This window comes from Bos taurus, chromosome 2 (genome assembly GCF_002263795.3).
Source record: "Bos taurus isolate L1 Dominette 01449 registration number 42190680 breed Hereford chromosome 2, ARS-UCD2.0, whole genome shotgun sequence".
Taxonomy (NCBI): domain Eukaryota; kingdom Metazoa; phylum Chordata; class Mammalia; order Artiodactyla; family Bovidae; genus Bos; species Bos taurus.
Genome location: NC_037329.1, coordinates 133,537,484 through 133,560,048, shown reverse-complemented (window position 1 = coordinate 133,560,048; position 22,565 = coordinate 133,537,484). Strand labels below are relative to the sequence as shown.

Sequence of the window (22,565 nt, the reverse complement as noted above, 5' to 3'; positions counted from 1 at the left end):
CTAACAAAGAACCAGCACAGTCAAAAATAAATAAGTAAAATATTTTAAAAAAACAAGTCCAAATTTACTGAGGCCAGATCTGGAATTTTACAACTCTAAGCACCAACAGTCTTGAGAGAAATGTCTTCTCCTTTACTCAAACGTGAGGAGATGTTTGCTGCCCGTGATCTGGGTCTAAGGAACCGGGGAACTCAGACCATGCACCTAAGTGGAGCCAGAAGGGACACAGGCCTGTAGGCTGCGGGCCGCTGGCCGGGGCTACCTGTGGTCATGTCCTCCAGCATCTCCAGCAGCATGTCCTGCGTCTCATCGATCAGCTTGGTCCTCTGCACCACCAGCTTCCGCAAGCACAGGTACCCGTTCAGCACGGTACCCACCAAGCGGCTCTTAAAGTGCCTTTTGATGGACTCCACCTCCACAAAGGAGGAAAGCAGGCCTGTGGGGACAGGAGAAAGTTGCACGAGTTCAGAACGAGAAGTAAACAAAGAAGGTCCATGTTTTCAAAAGACGACGAGCAACTCAAAAGCAGGAAACGCCACGTTTGTGCCTGACATGGAGCACGTGCTCCATGACGTGAACTGGTCAACAGACAACAGGTGCTCAAAGACGTAAACCCGTCCTCAGGGGAACGCACACAGAGCTTAAAAAGCGCAGTGTGGTCAGCACGAGAGAGGAGGTCAGCCTCAGCACCCAGGGAGCCAAAGGGCAGCCCCCAAACTATCCCCAGGGTGTCCAACGGAAGGCCCAGGAGGCTCCCTCTACCTGTGAGACTCTTGAGGGCATAGCCCTGCTGCAGATCGGTGCTCAGGGTGGCCTCCTCCAGGGCCAGCAAGCGGGCTATTTCCTAAACAGGAAGACAAGCGAGGTCAGTGTGACGGCACCGCCAGCGACACCGGTCAGCTCCCCCACTGGCCCAGGAATGCTCTCTCACCCTGAACCCTTGCAGAACTCTTTTCTAAGAAGCCAAGGAGAGCTATAAAGACGTTAAGGGACTGCTTAGAAATGGAGGACAGTTTAAATGTCCCCAACAGACTGCTATACCCTCATGAGGAACACAGTGAAGTCACGGAAGTGCCCCCCGGCAGACTTCAGGAGTACTGCAGGCTCAGTTTCAGAGCGCTGTAATAAAGTGGTCATGGCAATAAAGCGAGCCACACAAATCCATTTTTTCCCATGAATGTAGAACTTATGTCCACACTCTAGTTTAAATCAGTAAGTGTACAGCAGCATTATGTCTAGAAAACAATGTATATACACTTTACTTAAATAACGCTGTTGGAAAAATGGCTTACTTGACACAGGGTTGCCACAACCTTTATTTTTAAAGAAAAGCACAATAAAGCGAGGTATGCCTGCATTTTGAACAAATATTTCTTCCTGGCGCAAAAGACCACCACAAAGTTTATCTAGAGAAAGAGAACAAGGAGAGCGGGGCTCGGCAAAGGGGCTCCCCTAGGCTGGGCCGGGACGACATACCTTGGTGATGAGGTTGCCCACGTAGGGCAGGACTCCTCGGGCTGCCAGGTAGACTTTCCAGTGAGCTGAAGTGATGAGCTTCTGGTAGAGAGCCAGGTACTCGGCGGCACACTCGCCAGCAACACTCAGCTCGTCCAGGTAACTGCCGCAGAGCCGGGCAATGACAGCGAGCCCACACCGCCCCACAGCCCCAACGGCCCCCGGCTCTGCCCCTCTGCGGTCCTCCACTCCCCCTGCCTCGCTGCGGAGGACCAGGGCTGAGAACACCCCAGACCCCCACTTGGGAACTCCTCAGACCTGGGAAAAGCTCGAGAGCACCCAGCAGGTAATGCATTGCCTCACACTGTACACATTTGGACAATAAAGCACTAATACGTGAATGGTGGTTACTGGGGCAGAGAGAGAGTGCTGTGACTGAATCGCTCACAAGGCGAGTTTACCAGAGTCCAGTGGCCAATAACTTTGGAATCAGACTGCCTGGACTGAAACCTTGCCTTCCTGGGGACAAGTTAACTAAGCACTGAAAGCCCAGGTGAACATTAAATGAGATAATGCATGCCAAGTTTTTGTAAGCTCTGTAAGACCTCAAGACATTAGCTGCCGACTCTGTGACCACCACCACTGCTATTATACCCACTGCACGCGGCTGCCCAGCGCTTCCTGGTTTCTGTGGTCTTCCACAAGGAGCGAGGTGGCTACAGCACAGGCGTGCCTCCCGTCGCCCTGGTCTGAGGACTCCCCCGGGAGAGCGGGAGGGCTCCCTGGATGAAGTCCCGCCACCCTGCCCACCCCGCTCTCAGATGGTACCTGGTGAGGAGGTCCAGGACCTGCTGCTTGCGGCTGGGGATGGTGGCCAGCGCCTCCACAATGGTGCAGGCCGCCTGCCGTGCAGCCTGTGTGGCCGGAGTAAAGAGTACCTGCAGGGGGTGGGGAGAAGCGCCTGGCTCAGCGGACAGCGTCTCATCCGGCCCCGCCAGGCACAGTCCACCGCCACCCATCGAGGGGAAATGCTCTGAGCTCCTCACGAGCAAAAGGGTAAAGGAAAAATCACCAGCTAACTCAAGATCCGGCTGCTACAGGTGGGCAAAAAGGCTAAGAGTCCCATCTTCGTGGAGCTTTTCTCCAACAAGTACTTTGGAGGACATACAGAACCAGGAAAAAAGACAGGCGGGTGTTCTCCTTAGCAAAGACGTCTATGATTCTATTTTGGAGACAGCTACCTTGGACAGCAAGATCAAACCAGTCAATCCTAAAGGAAACTAACCCTAAATATTCAGAGGAAGGACTGATACTGAAGCTCCAATACTTTGGCCACCTGATGTGAAGAGCTGACTCACTGGAAAAGACCCTGATGCTGGGAGGGATTGGGGGCAGGAGGAGAAGGGGACGACAGAAGATGAGATGGTTGGATGGCATCACCGACTCAACGGACACGGGTTTGAGCAAACTCTGGGAGATAGGGAAGGACAGGGAGGCCTGGCGTGCTGCAGTCCACGGTGTCCCAAAGAGTTGGACACAACTTAGCAACTGAACAGTAACGACAGGCTGAGCACTTATGTTAAATGTAGACCAAGTGCTCACGTTATAACCAACGGGCAAATGAATTCTCTAAAATATCACTGCTCTAATCTTTAAAAGCATTAGCTGGAGAAAGGAAAAGGACAGAAGACATGAAAGGTGGACGGTAAAAGCAGTGCAGGCGCGGAGGCTCCGCCTGCTCAGTGGTCAGGGAGGAGAGCAGAGAGCACGAGCTTGATCAAAGGGCAGAAGGAGTTCTGATGTGGCCCACCCACCACGCGGGCGGCTGCAACCGAGAGCCTCCACCTATTAGAAAGGAAGCAGGATTAACAGAGAGCAGAGGAGACACGCCGTGAGGCTCGGAAACGCCGCGCCTGGGACCTGGGGCGCGCGGCCATGGAGCCGGGGACGACGCCACCCACCTGCCGCAGCCAGTTGTTGTGGCCCAGCTGGAGGTCCAGCGGGGGGGTCCGTTTCCCCCGCCGGCTCAGGAACTGCTTCCACCGCCACACGTACTTCTCGGTCAGGTAGAGGTGGCGGAGCTCCGCCTTGCTGGGAGACTTCCCGTTGCCATCGACCCCTGGCAGGCAGAGGGGTGCAGGGAGAGGTAAGGGGGAGACGGTGGGGCAGTCAGTCGGGGCAGGGAGGGCCCGCTTCTCAAGTCCTGAAAGACACACACACACCTCGGATGGGAAGACACTTCTTCCAGGCGTCATAGGATGCCTTGGGGTCCCTCTTGAGCCAGAGCTGGGCCTGGGCGTGGATCTCGTTGCAGTATGGCCTCACGGTGGTGAGGGCCTCGACAGGGACGTCCTGCAGGAGGAAGGTGGACGGGTGAGCAGGCCCGGGCACGCCCGAGCTGCCGCTGCAGCACAGTGGGGCTGCCCCGGGGACGAGCGCGCAGGCAAGGCCGGAAGGCCAGCGCTCACATCTCCTACGCCCCGTCTGCGCTCCTTTCAAGCATTCGACTCAACTCAGCAGGAGCAGCACCACGCTGAGCTGAGGGTCACTGGCGCTGCCTGCGCAGGATGAGGTGTGACTGGCTTCCTACAGACACTCCTACAGCTACATACACTAATTCCTATCCCAAGCCTGATCTGTAGTTTCCCCAAACATAAATCTTCAAGAGGTCACTAAACAGCCTCTAAAATTTACAGAACCATTACTAATCCCAAGTGGCCTGCATAGGGGAGCCCCCAGTAGGATTCTAAACCAGCAATTCTCCAACTTTTCAGCCACAGGACCCCATTACACTCTTGAAAATTACTGACTCCAAAGAGTTCTTGTGTATGATGTAGCTCTATCCATCGATACGGATCTATTAAAAATTAAAGTTTAGCAATTCCTAAAATATTAACTCACTTACAAATAAAAACAAATACATTATCTGTCAATCTAAACAGCATTTTTTATTTCCCAAAACAAAAATAAACTAGACAAAGGAGCTATACTGCTATACATTTTTAAAATTGTTTAATGGCTACCTTAATAAGACAGCTAGATTCTTATACTGCTTCTAAGTTCAAACTGTTGCAATACGTTGTTTTGCTGAAGCACTCAGATGTATATAGTTGGAAAGAAAAAATATTTTAATAGCTTTTTCAATTAATCGTGGATTTTACATTAATACTAAACCAAAATTCAACGGATTACAGGTTCTTAAAGATTGGTTGTAATGTGGAATCCGAAACCAATCAAAAAACATTTCTTATTCCATTGCACTAAAATTCATCTTTTACTCACACATGAACATGCACTGGTCAGCTGGAAAATACTGGTTCACGCACAGACCCCATTCCTCTTTAAGTGACAGGCTCGTTTTGTTCACTTTTCAAGAAAATCTGCCAAACACCTGATTCTGAAGAACCACAATTGGCTCACTAGCCCTCCTTTCAAGCACAGATGAGGCTCCGTGAAAACAGCAGCTGGTTCAGCCGTCCCCAGCGCTTCCCCCGGCGGCCTCCGCCCTGCGGTGCGCCTCCCTCCCGCACTGTCTCCCTGAACAGTGAGACGACTGATTTACTAAACTCCTCTGCAGGGCTTCACCCGGGACGCTCCTGGGTGAAGCTGCAAGTGAGGGGCGTGGCTCGTGGTGCGGAGGCCCGGTCGGTCTCGCATCACTGACTGTGTGCCATCTGCACAAGTGGCACAAAGAAGAAAAGGGCAGATCGTGGCCCAGGTGATTACGGAAATGACGTCGGCCTCGCAGATATCCCAGTCGTCCTGGGAACACCCACAGATCTCAGGGTAATTACGGAAATAACGTCGGCCTCACAGATTCCCAGTCGTGTCCCAGGTAATTACGGAAATAACATTGGCCTCGCAGATATCCCAGTCGTCCTGGGAACACCCACAGATCCATGAGCTAGACTCTGAGACCTGCTGCTCTCTCTAGGCTAAAACTCAGCCAAATGTGAGGCTTCAGTGCTCAGAGGCTAAGAGCCCTCTCGAGTGGGAATCTGTGACCTCACGCTGTGGGAAAAAGGACAGTTATGTGGGGATGAAGTTCCTCTTTTCAATCAAGAGCCGATTTTCATTTGCTGAGAATGTGCTCTGAGGGGAAGAAAGCCTTCATCAAAGCGAAGGAAGGGGGGTCTTTTCTGAGGACGGTCGAGGCAGACCAAGAAAGGGAAACAGCATAAACTGTTCCCTGTCCAGCTTCCCCTGTAGTGCCTGCCGCTCAGCGTCCTGCAAAGAAGACCCCATTTCCCACCAAGAGACTCCACCAGGATGAAGCAGGCATCAGAAGGGCCCCAGGACTACAAAGACGGCGGCCTCTGGCAGGGCCGAGGGAAAGCACTATGGCCCACACACTCTCACACCAGTATGAGCAAGTCCATCTGCGGCTAGGCCACCTTCAGAACTAAAAACTCGGCTTTACTCACTCATTTAAGAATGACTTACCGAGTCGCTATTATAACACGAGATACCACGCTATGTACTGGACCAAAAAAAACCTTAGTAAAACAGTCCCTGGATTGGAGGAGCTCATGGCCAGCCTGGCAGAGAACTGGATCACTGAAGCAGCAGCTGACAAAGGGAAGGCGGGCATGGCAGGCAGAGGAGACACCGCACAGCCACACAGAACAGTTACAAAGGACTACCGAAGGCCAGGAGCCTCCCAGGGGGCTCGGTGGTGAAAATTCACCTGCCAATGCAGGGGACACAGGTTCAATCCCTGCCCAAGTCACGGTGCGAGGGAATGGAAGGGCTTCCAGCACTGTGCAAAGGCACGGGGTAGGGAAGAACACCACAGCCTCTGGGAGCCGCGAGCTGTCCGAGGGGACTGGAGGAAGGGGCGATCCTCCACGGCAGACCACTGCTGCAGGCGTTTGCCTTTGCCTGCCTGTGTCACTCGAGAGCCCTCTGAGAAACTCTCCTTCTCAGAAACCCTAACCCATCTCGCTGACTGCCGCCAAGGAAGCACTGGCGCCCCAGGGAGAGCGAGCTCAGGTGAGCAGAGACCTTAGAGCAGGGTGGGCGCTGGCTGGAGCCTGCCCCGGACTGCCTTCTCAGGCCCGTACCTTGTTCTTCTTGCTGGTGGGAGCAGGTGGCTTAATCAGCTTCTGCAAGATCCGCAGGCACATGAGGGTGATGTTCTCAACCACCACGGGGGTCTTGATGTTCACGGCCATGAGGAAAAGGCTGAGCGCTGGGAGAGGAAGGCAGGGCGGAGGCACAGTCACAAACGTGCCTCGCCAGCCGCTGTGTGACCACCCGAGGGCAGCTTCCTGGCCTCACGGGCCCTGCATCGAGCTGCGTTCCTCTCGCTGGCCGGCCGCCAACCAGACATCCCCTAAACTCACCACAGCGCAAGCGGAGCTCCCAGCAGCTGTCCTCCTTGGAGATGGAGTCTGTCAACAGCAGCATTTCATACTGAAGGCTACTTGCCTGGAGGGCCAACAGAGGAGACGTGAGCAGAGGAGGGTCTGCAGGGTCAGTCCCGGATGAGGGTGCACATCCACGCTTTGGCCCAGAGACTCAGAGCTAACCCGTGTGGTCAAGCGGACCGTCAGAAGGGAGACGGAGCCCCTCAGCACGGTCGCTGCCCGTCTCTGCTCTCTGAGCCTGACGCTGACTCAGCAAGGTCTTCCTGGGATGTGAGCCCTGTCGACGTGCCGCTCCCCCCACCCCCACCGCGCCTGCCCTGGTCATCACAACGAGACGCCGGCGGGGGGACCGCGGGAATGAAGGAAAAGGGAGAAGGGGGCAGTCAGAGGGCACGGCCGCCTGCTCACCAGATCAGGGTTGGCCCAGTGGCCCTTCAGGGCTGTGGAGACTTTGCCAATAATCAGATCGTTCATTTGCTGGGTGGCCTCTGGATTGTCCCTAGGGAGGCAGAGAAGAGAGTCCTGTTACACCGCTGGGTGTGTCCCTCCTCTGCACGTGAGAGCGCCCAGGTAAAAGGAAATCAACGTCTAGTGCCACCGGCCTTCCCAGGGGCAAGACGACTCACGAGCCCCACAGAACCCTGCTGTGTGATGAGAAGGGGCTGCCCAGCGGAGAGGCTGATGGAGGGAAGACGGTATGCAGGGTTCCTCCACAGCCTGGGCTGCCAGGCCCCCGGACCCCGCCCAGTACGTCAGTCTCCAGAACCCAGGGGTCCACTCTCCGTCTCCTTCCTTAGCTTCTCCAACTGCCCCCGCTTCATTTCCCACAAGGCATCCACATTTCCCATCCATGTCCCTTTGTAATAATGTATGTATTAATAATTTAAAAACCACGAATCGCGTCAAGTCAGTCTCAGGCTTCCCAACCTCGCAGTGCCCTAAAGACCCTACGGGACCTGGCCCCTGGTCTCACTGAACCCCTCCACTCTGTCCCCACTGCATCCTCCACTCCAGCCACACGGGCTTCCCCGTGGCCCCGGCTTCACACGGCTGGTACATCCCACCTCTCTGCCCACCACTTGCTATTAGTATCGGCATGTGGCCCACGCCTTCCATACCTGCCTGCCTCACTCCCTGACCTCCTCAGCAGTCGCCCCTGCCCACCCTGTCCTCTGCAGTGACCCTGCCTGCAACCAGAGCTGCCATCCCAGCTGCACTGCTCTTCACACCTGACCTCCTGATGCTGTACGGGGCCATCATCCACTCACTGCCCTTCTCCCCTCTAGATTGTAGGCCACATTCATCCGCTCACTGCCCTTCTCCCCTCTAGAGTGAAGGCCAGAGCGAAGGCCACGTTCATCCACTCACTGCCCTTCTCCGCTCTAGAGCGAAGGCCACATGAGTGCAGGGATGCTGCTTCATCGCCCACTGCATCCTCAGAGTCCAGAACAAAGCCTAGCATTTAGCCGATGCTCAGTAAGTACTTGTTAAATGAGTGAATACATTGTACAGCAAATCATATTTAGCATCCAGCTAACATGTTCTAGGACTTACGCCCACACTCGGGAAACAATGCAAATCCAGCTGTGGGTATTGTGTGAGCATGGACTAAGGACTCCACAAGTATGAGCCACTACTCACGTGAATTATGTCATTCCATTCTCACCACAAGCCATTACAGTATTGGCTACTATCCTTATTTCTCAGATGAGGAAACCTTATGCTCAGAGAACACTGAGAAATGTGTCCACGGCACACGGCATAGAGGATCAGACACCGGGGTCCTTCTGAGCCAGATCTAAGCTCCGAAGCCCTAGGCTCCACCGCTCCAGCTGTCTTCTTCTGGGGGAGTCCTGAGTCCAGGTGCCCGGTCACTCCCTCCTCCCAGCACTGGAACTCAAAAACCGCTTCCTCAGGAAAACCCCCTGGAACCAACCAGGTACAAGCCAAACACACGGCCTATTGATACAAGGGAACCTGGGCTTCACGTGCTCCTCCGTCCGCTCAGCTGCACCCTGGACAGTTCCCTGCACCCTCCAGCGCTCCCAGCACCGCCCCGCCCCCCGGCCCCACTTGCAGGGTCCCGGCCCATGCCCCTGGCGCAGGCTCTGACCGAGTCAGGAGGCACATGAGCTGGCGGACCTCCTCCCGCATGGCCGCAGAGCCTCGGCGGAGGTTGTAGTCAAAGAGCTCCCGGATGAGGCCCTGGGAGACAAGGATGTGGCGCAGGGCGGGGTTGGTGGCCAGGGCCCGGAGCAGGGTGATACAGTGCTCCGTGACGGCCGAAGCGCAGCCGTAGCACTTGGTGGAGGACGTGTGGCCGCAGCCCAGCACGGACAAGGCGCGGTACTGGCTGGCCGTGAAGGTGGGCTGCACTGAGGTCCGGGAGGACTTGGTGGCCGCTTCCCTCTGCTGCAGGTCGTATTCCAACAACTCTTTTCGTGAAGCGAAAACTTTCTGAGGGGGAGAAAAAAAAAGACAAAGGAGAAAAAAAAAATCAGCAATTAAAATGAGGAGGAAGAAAAAGGAAGCTAATTGGAAATCAGCTTTGGTTTGAAGAACACTTTACCGGTATTACCTAATTTAACCCTCTCGATGACCTTAGCCTAGTAGCTCAGTTGGTAAAGTATGTGCCTGCAAGTGCAGGAGACCTGAGTTTGATCCCTGGGTCGGGAAGTACCCTGGAGAAGGAAATGGCAACCCACTCCATTACTCTTGCCTGGAGAATTCTATGGACAGAGGAGCCTGGTGGGCTACAGTCTACGGGATCACAAAGCATTGGACACGGCTGTGCAACGAACTTTTTTTCAATAACCTTAGCAGCTAAGATACTTTATCCCCATTTTACAGAGGAGGAAACAGCTTAGAGAGGCTGGCTTGACCAAGGTAAGGGGCAGAGTTAGACCTCAGAGTCTGATCACAGGCATATGTCCTTAACACCCACATAACGCTTTCTTTAAAGAATAAAATCAGGAATACAGGCACATGGAGTGAAGATGGCCTACCAGCCACTTTGGGGACAAGGACCCTGGCTGCTCTTGTCTGCAGCCAGTCTTCCATCCCACAGGGGTGAGGTCTGTAACATACCACCCACCGATGTGACCGATCAAGAAAACCTTATCTACAATAATCTCCATTTGATTCTCAGCGTTCTGGTATGAACTCAGCTTTCTACCGAGCACCCGAAACTGCAGTAGGTGAGCAGCTGTGTGGCTGGCGCTTAACCGCAGGGGGAGAGCAAAGAACTGCTTTGAAAACAATGTTGATAACACACAACAAAACGCACTCCAGCCGCTCCCGCCTGTACCTGGATGATTTTGGAGAGTTCGTCAAAAGAGCTCTTGCAGTCTCCGCAGTACTCCTGCGCCAGCTGCAGGATGTACCGGTTCACGCTGGCCGAAGTGGAGCTGATACCCCCGGAGGTTCCCGAGTCGTCCTGCAACCCAGAGGGACGCGGTCAGCCTTCCCCCGGGAGATGGCCTCGCCCGGGGCCAGTCTCTGCCTCTGACCCAGAAAGGATTACCTGCGGCTTCTCAGGAGCTGCCTCATTCACTTTGCACAGCAGGTTCTCCAGCTGCGGCCGATGTCCCATCAGCTGGTGATACACTCGGTCAGCTTTGTCCAGAAGCGTGTTGATGTTGGACACGGCCTAGACAGGAAGAGGCGGGGAGTGCACGTGGGCTCGTCAACACTGAAGGTTCCTTCCCCTCAGTGACCCGGTTGAGCACCGTGTTTCACACGGTGTTTCTACTCATGGCAATAATCCTGTGAGGTGGGCATGCAAGGTGTATGACACACATCCAAATAAACCACGCTGAGGGCAGGGACTTTCGCCAGGTCACACAGTGTTAAAAGCACAGGGGGAACGGGAACGTTCCTCCTTCTGACTCTGGAGCTAGACGCCACTCCGCTTTGCTGGGCTGCTGCTGCTGGTGACTGTTCTGACAGACCCCTCTGCCCTGTCCTCCCATCTCCAGCCCCACCACGTCACTTGCCCCTTGAGATACTCTACTTCCATTACCAACACGTCTCCAAAATTCTACCCAAAACACGTGTTCCAATCCATCTTATTTGTTGCCACTCAAAAGCTTAGCCCTGAAAACACGCTGAGCCAAGAAGACTTGGGTGAGAAGGAAAAGCACGCTGCCCACACCAGCTCGGCCCCCAAGCTCCGAACAGAGCTCGGCGTGGGCCTCGCACGGACTCGGCCTCACCTTCTTCCTGTCCTCCTCATTCTCAATGGGGTCCACTGCGCAGCAGGGCTTGGCGTAGAGCATGAAGTCGAAGCGAGCGTATTTACAGAAGCCACAGGCGTTGCACAGGAAGGGGTCCTTTTCGTCATAGTTGATGGATCTGAAACCCCAGAGTATAGGTCAGGGGGCAGCAGAGGACGGAGGGGAGACGGAACACATGAGCCACTTCTGCAGACGCTGGGAACTCTGCAGGGCTCTCGGAGGGGCAGCAGCAAACGGGCGAGGACGACTGAGGCAACCAGGCAACCATAACAGGGACCCAGAGCCAAACTCGGGAACCCCACCCCCCACCCACCACCCCACAACTCTCCCCGGCCCTGTCCTCCTGTATCTGTGAACTCCATGCTCTAGATGCCCGTGATCCTCCACCGTGAGGGCACCACACGGCGGAAGTGCCCACACTGAGACTCTTCCTGAGAAATACAAGGGATGCACCTGACCTGGGAGACAACCACTCACTCACCTGCATTTGTGACACTGGTAGACGTTCTCCCCACAGTTGCCGCAGACCCCGGGGTTGGCGGGAACCGAGGCACTACAGCGCGGGCACTGCAGGGTCTCCGTGGAGGCCTGGTAGTTCTCGTAGAAGTCTGCGAACTCAATCATCAGGTTGGAGGCCACGATGGGCAAAGGCAGGTCAATCTTCACCTCTGTCTGCCCAGGTGTCAGCTGAACCTTCTTGGCTTTGTGCCAGCGTGCCGGCCTAGGAGAAACGGTGTCAGATAGATGGTTAGAGGGCCTGAGAGACTCTCACAAGACCCACAGCAACGACCATCTGATGAGAGGGAAAGAAGACTGTCCCTGCGTGTTCTCCTAAGACAGTGAAATGGTTATTCTAAGGCAAGGGACTCTGACAAATAAAAGCAACTTAATTTTAAAGATACATTTCCACTATTCTCTCTTGAAAAAAAGGCTAGAACATACAGGCGCTTTAAGACATCATATATGATAATTTCTGAGATTCCAGAAAAACAAGGGAATGTACATCAAGGGAAGACGTTCCTCTGAAAGCATGCCACACTGGAGCCTGGACTTCCGAGAGGTCCATGATGCCGTAAGTTGGCTGCTGTAAGTTCCTATCGTGGCAACCACCTTGGAAGGGTAAAGCTCAGGGTGCTTGAGAGGCAGAGGGCACACCAGGGTCCAGACCACGCGCCGAGAAGAGTCAGAGAGAGTAAAGACGTGTGGTAATTCAGAGGTAATTATATTGATACAGTTAAGAGTTAATGTTTACTGAAATTTTACTATGTGTCAGGCTCCGTTCTCAGCATTTCACATATGCTAACACATTTAATCCTTAAAAGAACACCCTGAAAGTAGACTTCTCTGCATTTTACAAATAAGGAAAGAGAGGCTATACAAATTCTCCAACGGATGTGAACCAGTCTCATTCCAGAGTGTGAGGGCTTTACTAGCAGCTGAGCTAACTCTGCACAACACAAACCAAATCCACCTGCTCCAGAGGGGACTGGGTCATCCCGGTGAGCAGCTTCTACCTGCAGGTCACCAGTGTTAATCATGCTTTTCAAAGGACAAAACCTGCTTTAAAAAGCAGAGCTCCCGGAGGCCGTTTGTTCACGCGGTACATGCTAGCTTTATTCTGCCTTCGGAGTAATACTAATCCTTCCATGCTGAGCACGGAGCAGCACTCACTGCAAGTCCTGGCACTCCAGCAGTCTCTACCCGTATCCTCTGCCCGCGCGCACGCCTGTGTCCTCACGTGGTCTGTCTCAGTGAAGGTCGGCACGAGCCCAAGCTAGTGCCTTCTTTGGCCCCCACACACCAGGCCTCGTTTCAGACGTCAGAGGACAGGTGAGCTAGAAAGACAGGTAGCATACGTAGCTACCTGTGTCTACAGCGTCAGCACATGTAGGCAAAAGGCACCACGCAGAAACGGAAGGACTTCATACTAGAGAAGCTCCTTGAGAACTGCTGCCGCTCAGTGAGCGAGAGAAAGTGTCTCAACCTAACAAACAACTACTTCCCTGCAGCAGAGCCTGCGTGAAGGCAGAGCCGCTCTGCTGGCACGGGTGTGAGAAGCCTGGGGCCCCAGTGCTCAACGTCCCTTCAGGCTGCCGCAGAGCTCAGACGTCGAGGGCTCCACGGACATGATTTCAAAACAACCTCTGTCAGCACCCTTAAGAGCTGGCGCTGCACTTGACCCCAGCCACGACCAGAGTCGCAAGAGGACATACTAGGCCCCCGGGAATGTGCCGCCTGACGGGACCCCGGCCATCAGAGCCGACACCAGGCGCCGAGCCGCGCGGGCCTGCTGCCCCTCTGCAAGACTGAGAAGCCCGTACTTGTTTTTCAGCTCCACGATGGCCTGCACGGTCCGGTTGTTGTAGTAGAGGTTGATAGTGCGCACCATCTTGGTCCGTTTCAGGTCCCCGATTTTCACTGTCACTTTGCTGATGGTGTGGCTGCCGATGAGCTTCACGACCTGCTGGGTGGTGGTGTACCGCGTGTCCACTTTAATGGAAGACAGCTTGATGTACTAAATGCAAAGGCACGCACAGAACACTGTGTTAGCGCAAGGTAACAGCTCATCTGTCCTCTTCAAAACTATCACTGTAACCCACTCTTTGTCCATGGGTGAAATTCTGATTTAAGGTAGCTGGCCAGGTAAGAACTGACACCACTCTGAGCCACCACTGGGAGAGGGACACGGAGCAGTAACAGCAGTCTCTAGAAAGCAGAGGCCGCCGGCCCCGGGAGCAGGCCGCCACGCGGGAGGCGACTCACACAGAGCGGCACTTCCGGGTTGTTGCACACCAGGCAGGGGCCGCTCTCCAGGTAGCAGCCGTCGAACTCCACCAGGCCAGACAAGGCGCTGAGGGAGAAAGCAGTCTCAGCGTTAGATGTTCAGTTTAGAGCGCACGGAGCTTCACAAAGAAGTCAGAAGAAAATCATGGCTCACTGTTCCCCAAGGCAAGCCCCATCCCAGTGAAAACACAAGGAAATGTGAGATATCCCTATTTCTGATCTGTTCTGAGGTCAGGGGAATCCGAAATGTTACATTAAAATTTGACTCAAGAGCCACAACTAAATTTACTAAAAATCATTAAATTGTATACTTGAAAAGGGTACATATTGTTGTGTGTAAATTGTATCTCAATAAAATTTATAGGGGAAAAAAGAACAGTTGCTAACACACCAGGGAAACAATAAAAGATTTTAATCAGCACTGTCTTCCAAAGGTTTTTTTTTCTTTTAAATGCAGCTATTTCCTGTAAACCATGTGATTCAGACTTAGACCCCTGAAACTAGAGACCTTCGTAACAAGCCAATCAGCGTGGAAACAGCAACTGCACTGTTGACTGAGCCTCAAACAGAAAGAAAGCAGAACAGAACCCACTTGTAAATGTTGGAGTTGGGATGGTTGGTAAGAATATGGTTTTGAGTCCGAAGAATCTCCACAGCCTTCTGTGAATATTCTTTCAACTGAAAACAGAAGTCAACAGAGGACCAGAGTTAAAGCCCAAGGGAAAGTCTTACTAGAAAAGACTTTTCTCCTCTGCTTTCCAGCTGCTACTGCCCTGGAAGTACCAGCCCTCATTCAGAATCATGCAAAGCTGAGCTTAATTCCTAATCGTGTAAAGGATTCTATCTTCTTTAGACGTTTCCACAGTCTTAGTAGGAGCCATCTTTTTACAGCTTGTGGAGAAAGAGAAATGTTGTTACTATGGAGAAGCTATGAAATGATTATCTTGTTGCAGAAATACTTTTGGGTGTGTGATCAGGATAGCCAGGACAACCAGAGGACCACTTTTCTCCCCAAGCAACTTTAACGAGATGCATTTTCTTCCCCACTTTCTCTACGTCTACTGGCTAAGCCAAATTCAGATTGTGCTTTTTTATTAGTGTGCATCTTCTGGGTGACATACATGTTGGGACTGCTCATACATACTTAAAAGAGATTTCACCCATATGCCCCTTGTAGGTTAGTCCTAACATTCTTAATTCAAGAGCAAAAAAAGTTAAATGTGGCAAGTAAGCCTTTTGGACCATCAATTATCTGTTACCTTCTTCTCTGTCTGTGGGGTTTTCAAGGAGAAATATCCCAGTAGGTCCACAAACTGGGCAGCCTTGCGACCGTAGGCTGCGAGTTCTGGCCATATGGACCACATCAGGTCTAGCAGCAGCTCCTGTTGAGATTTGCTAGAGTTTCTGGAGATAAATGACAGTTCATTTTATCAGTAGCAAAAAAGCCTGAGGGGCTCCTTCATTTTAATCAACAAGACCCAAGCACTGTTTTGGTGATGCACCTCTTTCCCCACAGCTATGGGTTAAGTCTGAACAGTGCTACCGCTCTTTGGACAGTCCACCCTAACAGATCCAGCACAACCCTTTCCTGTCTTCAGAAGGTGGTTTACTCCCATCTTCCAACAGCACTCAAGGGCAGAAACTGAGTACTGTTAGCCTAAAGACCCAAGTCTGGTCTTTTAACAGACTTTTAAACATAGTCTTCTTGGTGGACAACAGTTCACCTCTTCCTTCTGACATCAGTTTAATAGCTAAGAAGGAGACAACCTGATGAAGAAATCTGCCAATAGTCAAGAGGATTCTGACTGGTGTAAATGCTGATACTGCAACCGTAGGCACGCACCATGGAGACAAGACAGAACCTCGCCACGCGCTCTGGCCCCAGCCCCACGCGGCCTGCTGAAGCCAAGCCCCAGGCCCCACCTGTAGATGTGCAGAGTCAGGCAGTGGGCCTGCCAGCGCACCGAGGAGGAGTTAGACTCCAGGAGGAAGCAACGCAGGAACTGGACCAAGGTCTCCTTGTCCGCAAATTTGTTCAGCTGGTTCACCAAAGCTGTGCACAGCTGGTCCTCTTGGCTGCCTGAGCTCTCACCTGCAAGATGAGAGCAGGACTGAGGGCTGAGGAAGAAGTGGTCTAGGGTCCTCAAGTGGAGTGAGAGGGGATACGGTCTCTTAAAAGTTTTCGCCAAAATGGTTATAATTTGAAAACAACTTTGGATCCCCTGGAGAAGGGATAGGCTACCCACTCCAGTATTCTCGGGCTCCCCTGGTAGCTCAGTTGGTAAAGAATCCACCTGCAGTACGGGAGACCTGGGTTCGATCCCTGGGTTGGGAAGATCTCCTGGAGAAGGGAAAGGCTACCCACTCCAGTATCCGGGCCTGGAGAACTCCATGGACTGTATACTCCATGGGGCAACAAAGAGTCGGACACAACTGAGAGACTTTCACCTTTGTTTACTAGGGGACAAACAGTCAGCCCCAAATAAAATGCTGCTGCCAATAAAAGCAGAGGATAAAGTGCCTATACAAACCTGGCACTGAACAAAGGCAGTCACGCTGGAGAAGGATTTCCTTTCAAAAGTCTGCCACCTAATGCAGTCAACATTCCTACAGACCTGCACAGAGGTATCTGAATAATTAACGGGGGAATGTGAACCATCTCCACACCTGTCTCAGGCCTCCAAGGATCATGAAAAGCAGGGACACAGCAAAGCTTTCGCCTTTCTGATGGCAAGGAGTCGGCTAAAGATGACTACAGCATCCATCTATAAAGCACCTAGCAGCTTACAAGGCACATTTACTAACTAACACAGCTTTATTTAATGCTGACAATCGCTCCACCCTGGGCTAGTAAAAATATTCAGTGCACCTCTGGCCTTTCCCGTTACAGACACTTGCTATGGGAAGTCACACTCTTTACGGGGTCACCTTGAACCTAACTGAAAATGAGACCAAGAGCAGGCCCCGGGGGGCACGTGGGTCTTAGGTCTCTATAGATGAGGGTGAAAACCCTTTCAGAGGAAGGGGATAAATGGTGTGCTCCCAGAGAGATGAGAACACATCACCCTCATCACCAAGGAGGTGGCCCTTACCCTCTTTCTCCTTCTCCTTCTCCTCCTTCTTGCTCTTCTTCGTGGATGACTTGGGCTGTGCCGTGGCTTGTCCAGAGCTGGCGGCCGCGGGGGCAGAGGACGAGGAGGTGCTGGAGGAGCCTGCTGAGGCCGCCAGCGCAGCAAGCACCTTGCTGCCACACAGGGCACAGGAGAGCAGCTGCAGCAGCACGGGGGACACCCCCTCATCCACCAGGAAGCTGACTTGCAGGAGGAAGTACAGGACGGCTGCGGGCAGAGGAGACGGGGGCTCAGCTCCACGCAGCTCACGCAGGCACGGGGCGGCTGCTCCCCTCCTCCTGGCTGCCTGCCCAAAGGCTGTGCGGGGGGTCACCCAGAAGGGTTCACTACTGTGGAGACCCTGACAAGTCCTGCAGCAACGACTCAGAAACTGGCTCCCAGCCCCAAATTCTACGAAGACAGTGATTCTCCTCATCAGCGGATCACCAGATACCTACAGCAGATACTGCTGACCTTCCAGCAGATACCCACCCTGTGCCCCCACAGCACCCCCATTCTCTCTACAGGCCCTTCTCAGTCTCGGAGGGCTTGTCTTTGCTGGGCAGAGTGCTGTCTGTCAGGCTGCTCACGGCTCTATCTCTTAACGCCCAGTTCAATGCTGGGCCTACAGGGGCCTCGGTGAGCAGCTCCTGAAGGAAGGAACGGACGAAGGGCAACCGAGTGAGAGCATCGCTTACAGTCGTCCTTGATGCAGAACCTCTGCCAGTTGACGGTGCGCTGGGCAGCGATCTCGGCACAGGCCTTCAGGTGCTCCATCTGTAACGGAAACCGAGCAGAAGCGATGACCCACACCTGCTGCCTTCAGGGTCCCCTCCCCGGCTTTGGATTACAGACCCTTGTCCTCTGTGCGAGGCTGACCGGTGCCCTAGTAAACCTAGGACCGAGGCCCGCACACTCCGGCCCCTACTGAGCCTCCTTCATTTAACGCCCCACCACACAAAGGCCCTTTGTTTTCAGGGGTCCTTCAACCCCTGAAATAACACAGCAGCAAAGGTAGGCTTGGACCAAAAACACTATAATCTAGTTTATTTTTTTCTTGCTAAGAGCACTATAGTAAGAGCCCTGAACTGCTGCTGCTGCTAAGTCGCTTCAGTCGTGTCCGACTCTGTGCGACCCCACAGATGGCAGCCCACCAGGCTCCCCCGTCCCTGGGATTCTCCAGGCAAGAACACTGGAGTGGGTTGCCATTGCCTTCTCCAATGCATGAAAGTGAAAAGTGAAAGTGAAGTCGCTCAGTCGTGTCCAACTCTTAGCGATCCCATGGACTGCAGCCCACCAGGCTCCTCCACCCATGGGATTTTCCAGGCAAGAGTACTGGGGTGGGTTGCCATTGCCTTAGGAGTCTTTAATACTGAAGACGTTCTTTCTAGATTTTCCTATGCAATCATGCAATCTATACCCCAAAGTCAAACAACTGATTTTAGGTGGTAATACATCATTTCTGTAGTATTCCAGGACAAAAACGAGAGATGCACAAACCATGGGTTGATCCTGCCCACAATGTGACCAAATGACAGTTAGTCAACCCTTCTCATGACAGAGGAACCACTGCCCAGCAAGGGCGGGGACAGGGAGGGCAAACTGCAGACCCTGAAATCAATTACGTGTGGTACAGCAGTCGGGTACGATGGATCGACCCTGATCTGGGAAGCCCTGTGTGCACGGCTCCATCCTTTGACCACCTGGCCAAGCCTCTCCCTGTCCCCCCACCCCCGGCACGGCCGTACCAGGCTGATGAGTGTGTCATACTGCAGGGCGGAGCCGGAGCTGGCCGTGACCACGCTCGCCCGGAGGAAGATGCCCTGCTCCTCCAGCAGCTTCTTGATCCCTCGCACGTGGGAGTCCAGGGTGTGCAGATCGCGGAGCTGGCGGTACTTCTCCTTTGACCCACAGATGAAGAGCAGAAGTTTGCGGACTTGCCGGCGCACAAATGGAGTCTGCTGGATCATCAGGTACTTGAGAGGAGAAACAACACAGAGTCAGGGACTCGGGGACTGTATCCATACCGGCCATGGCACCCTGGACTTCAAAAAAAAAAAAGCCATGAACCAAGCTACTTCCTCACAGTTGAGCTAGCTTTTGTATTCCTTACAAGGACTAGGAGAAAGAAAAACATTAAAAAGGGAAAACCGGCAATATTCCTGCTATTCCTCGTGGTAGTACTTAGGAATCTACAAGGAAGCTGGTCTCCACTCCAGTCCGCCCAGAGTGAAACTACAAGGAAAAAACTTTCAGAATCTTTCAGGTTAAATAGAGGGGAAAAAAGTTGGGTTGGTGTACCTCTACAATTTGAACTGGTCATTTGGGGTTTGCTAACATTATTCTTGTGGAGTTAACCCCAGGCGGGCTCTGTGGGTTACTTAGCCACGTTCTTCAGGCTCCAGCCTGCTCTGCGGTGTGCGGTCCAGAACCAGGCTGCCTGTGCCGCTGCTCTGCAGCAGCCCCCTCTGAGGCCCTGCCAGGGGGGAGCACGGGATGAGGACACCAGAGAGCGGGAGGAGAGAAGGCGCCTGCACCTGCCCGTCCACCCGCTGTCCCCGAGGCAGCCCTGCACCTTGCAACCTCCAGCGTCTCCGCAGCCAAGGACAGGCCAAGTCCAGGCGGTCCTGCTCCTGGGCTTCTTTCAGAACTCCCAGAGTCAGCCACCTCACTCCCCTTCAGAGCTCCTGCGGTCCCAAAGCAGCCCCCGCCAGATCCACCAGGGCTCTCTTCACTGGCAGGACTGCGGCAGCTGCTTCCCACAGTTACTACCTCTGTGTTACCTCAGTGTTCCCTTGTTATCTTCTTGGTTCTTCAATGGCTGTTTAACCAGCTCTCTACATTAAAATCTCAGTTCATTTAACTAGTATACTTTGTTTTCCAGACAGAGTCCCAGCTATTAAACATGGCCATCGTCACGTGTGGGGGATGTTAAAGGTACAGAATCAGACGCTAAAGTGGATGGCCTGCTCTGACACACAGCTCCCACGGCGTCACCATATGGTACACTCGGGAGGAGCAAGACCTCAGTGGTGGGAGGGGCTCTGCTGGGGAAACACCACGTGCGAGTTGGGGTGCAAGGGGCCCACAGAGGCCGTCACAGTCCATGTCCCCTCCTCGACTGGGACCCTCACCTACCTCCGAGAGAAAGTAAAACCATGAGTGATCAAAGACAGGAGGTGGGATTCGCGAGTTGGTGTCGGCAATCTTTTTGATTTGGTACGGCAGTCTCAGCACCATCTCCGTCAGAAGCTGAGTATAGGCCTCAAACACATCAGCAGCATGGCCCTGGGGAAGAACACGTGTGGAAGAGCCATGATTGAGGCTCTTCCGTGACCGCAGCCAGGAGAAAGGCTGGTCTGCATCATACATAGGAACACGTTATGATGGAGGCAGTAAACGGCGTCCTCCAAAGCTGGAGCCATCACTGACTGACAGTTCAGTTCACAAACCCAGGAAGACCCTGGGCTCTGGGGCAATTCCATCACGTGCAGAGCTTATAGCGGCGACAGATCTCACCACGCTTAAAAGTTCTAACACTGCACTCTGGTTTTTGACACTGGATTGATTTTACTTTGCTTACACAAAAATCAGAGCCAGAACAGGAAAAAACTGAAGAAAGAGTAAAGGAAAAGGATGTCTGACTTTCTATGAGAGATGTATTCCATTCCCTAGAACCAAAGCTTTCCAAACACAAACCAAATACGATGATGATCGTACTTCTGTAAGAAACAGGGTGTCAAAGATCCCTGGGAGATTCGTGGACGGGGGAACCACAGCTGCCCTGCAAACTGTGTGCTCCCCAACAGTCTGCAGTCAGTGCACCCTGCAGTCAACCCCAGCTGTTATCAGATCTGTATCAAACACTGGAAGTGTGAAGAGGAATACAACAGGGTCGTGATGTGAGCCTGGAGGGGAAGACCCCACATGTGTGGTCAGGGTGCTCTGGGACCCAGGGAAAGGCTCAGACTGGAGGGTGGCAAAGTGTATGCTGTGGAAGGACCCAGTGTGTGAGCTGCGTCTTAAAAAGTGAAAAGTGAATGTCACTCAGTCGTGTCTGACTCTTTGCGGCCCCATGGACCATACACAGTCCATGGAATTCTCCAGGCCAGAATACTGGAGTGGGTAGCCTTTCCCTTCTCCAGAGGATCTTCCCAACCCAGGGATCAAACTCAGGTCTCCCGCATTAGAGGTGGATTCTTTACCAGCTGAGCTACCAGGGAAGCCCAAGAATACTGGAGTGGGTAGCCTATCCCTTCTCCAGGGGGTCTTCCCGACTCAGGTATCAAACCGACGTCTCTTGCATGGCAGGCAGATTCTTTACCACCTGAGCCACCAGGGAATGCCTTGGAACTGACCGGGGGACAGAAGGGATGCAGAAGGAGAGGAAAGAACTTCAGAAGGGCATATACCCTGGGGGAGGCGCAGAGATCAGTGGCGCCACATGCAGGAGTGTTGCAGACGACAAAGAGTTAAGCAGATAGCTGGATCCACCAAGAACTTTTTGGCCAAAGAGCTATGGAAAACCATCAAAGGATTATACAAAAAGAGAAGGACGTGCTCAGGTTCACATTTTCTGTCCTGTTTTACTTCCATACTCTTTAAGGCAGTTCTGAGCATGCAGTGAGCAGCACACCCAGCCCAGGCCATCCTGCTCTGCTGTGTGGATTTCAATGGGACAGAATGGGGATGATAATTAACATCTAGCGAGCTCTGGGATGTGCTGGGCACTGTGCTTTCCAAACATCCGAGGCTCCCAACAGCTCTATAAAGCAGATACTCTGTGTGTGCTCATCTTCCAGAAGTACAAATTGAGGCTTAGTAAAAGTTAGATAGGACTTCTGGAAGCTTCACAGTGGTAGGTGGGAACGCATATTCCCAGGGATGTGTTCCCAGACTCATCCAACCAGAAAAAGCCCGTCTTCTAAACCAGAGTGCCAAAGGGCCTCTGGTGACAGCAGGGGCAGTACGGGACATCCTTGGCTCCTGTGGTGCTACTACGGGGGAGCGATGACACAGAGCCCAGGGGGGGAAGGAGGGGCTCCCTGCCCGGGGATGGCCCTCACCTTCACGTACTGGCGGAGGAAGAACGGGCTCATGTCAGGCGGGGAAGATGTGGTGTGTGGTTTCAGCAACTGGCTGGTGGCCACGGGCTCCTCGTCGCTCTGCTGGCTCTTCCAGTGCTCCAGCAGGGACTTGAGCACGTGCAGGCAGTAGTCCACAGCCCCGGAGCTCAGCAGGGCAGCGGCCGTGGCGCTCGAGATGAGGGAAGACGACTGCGGAGAAGCAGGGAGAAGGTAAGAATGGCCGGCAGACCGGAGTGCAGTCCAGCTGAGCCTGAGAGCAGGAACGCGCTCATGACACTCTGAGAACTAGCTGTCGTGAAAGTGAGTCCATCTCTTAATTTAAAAGTTTCCCAACAGCTCAAACGTTTCCCCAACTCTTCTGCACAACAGCATGGTAAGAGAAAATAAAGACACACCAGTTCCCAAATCTAATCTCTGAACACATATGTGCCAGAGGCCAAGGCGGCAAGAATTTGATAACCCTTCCACCTGGAGGGGAGAGGTTTTTCTCTTGCTCCTTGGGCATCTAGAAAAGAAGCCTATTTA

The 22,565-nt window shown here is 53.3% G+C and overlaps 1 protein-coding gene across 5 annotated transcripts in view; it reads right to left on the bottom strand.

Moving 5' to 3' along the window:
* The window catches only part of UBR4 (ubiquitin protein ligase E3 component n-recognin 4), a 137,398-nt gene that overhangs the window by 29,456 nt on the left and 85,377 nt on the right, over nt 1-22,565 (bottom strand). For all 5 annotated transcript variants that reach the window (XM_059893321.1, XM_059893328.1, XM_059893325.1 and 2 more), the window contains 24 exons: nt 22,020-22,229; nt 20,092-20,241; nt 18,702-18,929; nt 17,652-17,730; nt 16,936-17,181; nt 15,767-15,935; nt 15,103-15,247; nt 14,436-14,521; nt 13,823-13,910; nt 13,381-13,574; nt 11,541-11,780; nt 11,039-11,177; nt 10,348-10,473; nt 10,132-10,260; nt 8,938-9,281; nt 7,233-7,323; nt 6,801-6,885; nt 6,519-6,646; nt 3,678-3,807; nt 3,417-3,574; nt 2,284-2,393; nt 1,477-1,618; nt 763-844; nt 263-436 (listed from right to left, as the gene is read on the bottom strand). In XM_059893321.1, the coding sequence (XP_059749304.1) occupies nt 263-436; nt 763-844; nt 1,477-1,618; nt 2,284-2,393; nt 3,417-3,574; nt 3,678-3,807; nt 6,519-6,646; nt 6,801-6,885; nt 7,233-7,323; nt 8,938-9,281; nt 10,132-10,260; nt 10,348-10,473; nt 11,039-11,177; nt 11,541-11,780; nt 13,381-13,574; nt 13,823-13,910; nt 14,436-14,521; nt 15,103-15,247; nt 15,767-15,935; nt 16,936-17,181; nt 17,652-17,730; nt 18,702-18,929; nt 20,092-20,241; nt 22,020-22,229 (3,673 nt within the window). The remainder of the gene's footprint in view (nt 1-262; nt 437-762; nt 845-1,476; nt 1,619-2,283; nt 2,394-3,416; nt 3,575-3,677; nt 3,808-6,518; nt 6,647-6,800; nt 6,886-7,232; nt 7,324-8,937; nt 9,282-10,131; nt 10,261-10,347; nt 10,474-11,038; nt 11,178-11,540; nt 11,781-13,380; nt 13,575-13,822; nt 13,911-14,435; nt 14,522-15,102; nt 15,248-15,766; nt 15,936-16,935; nt 17,182-17,651; nt 17,731-18,701; nt 18,930-20,091; nt 20,242-22,019; nt 22,230-22,565) is intronic.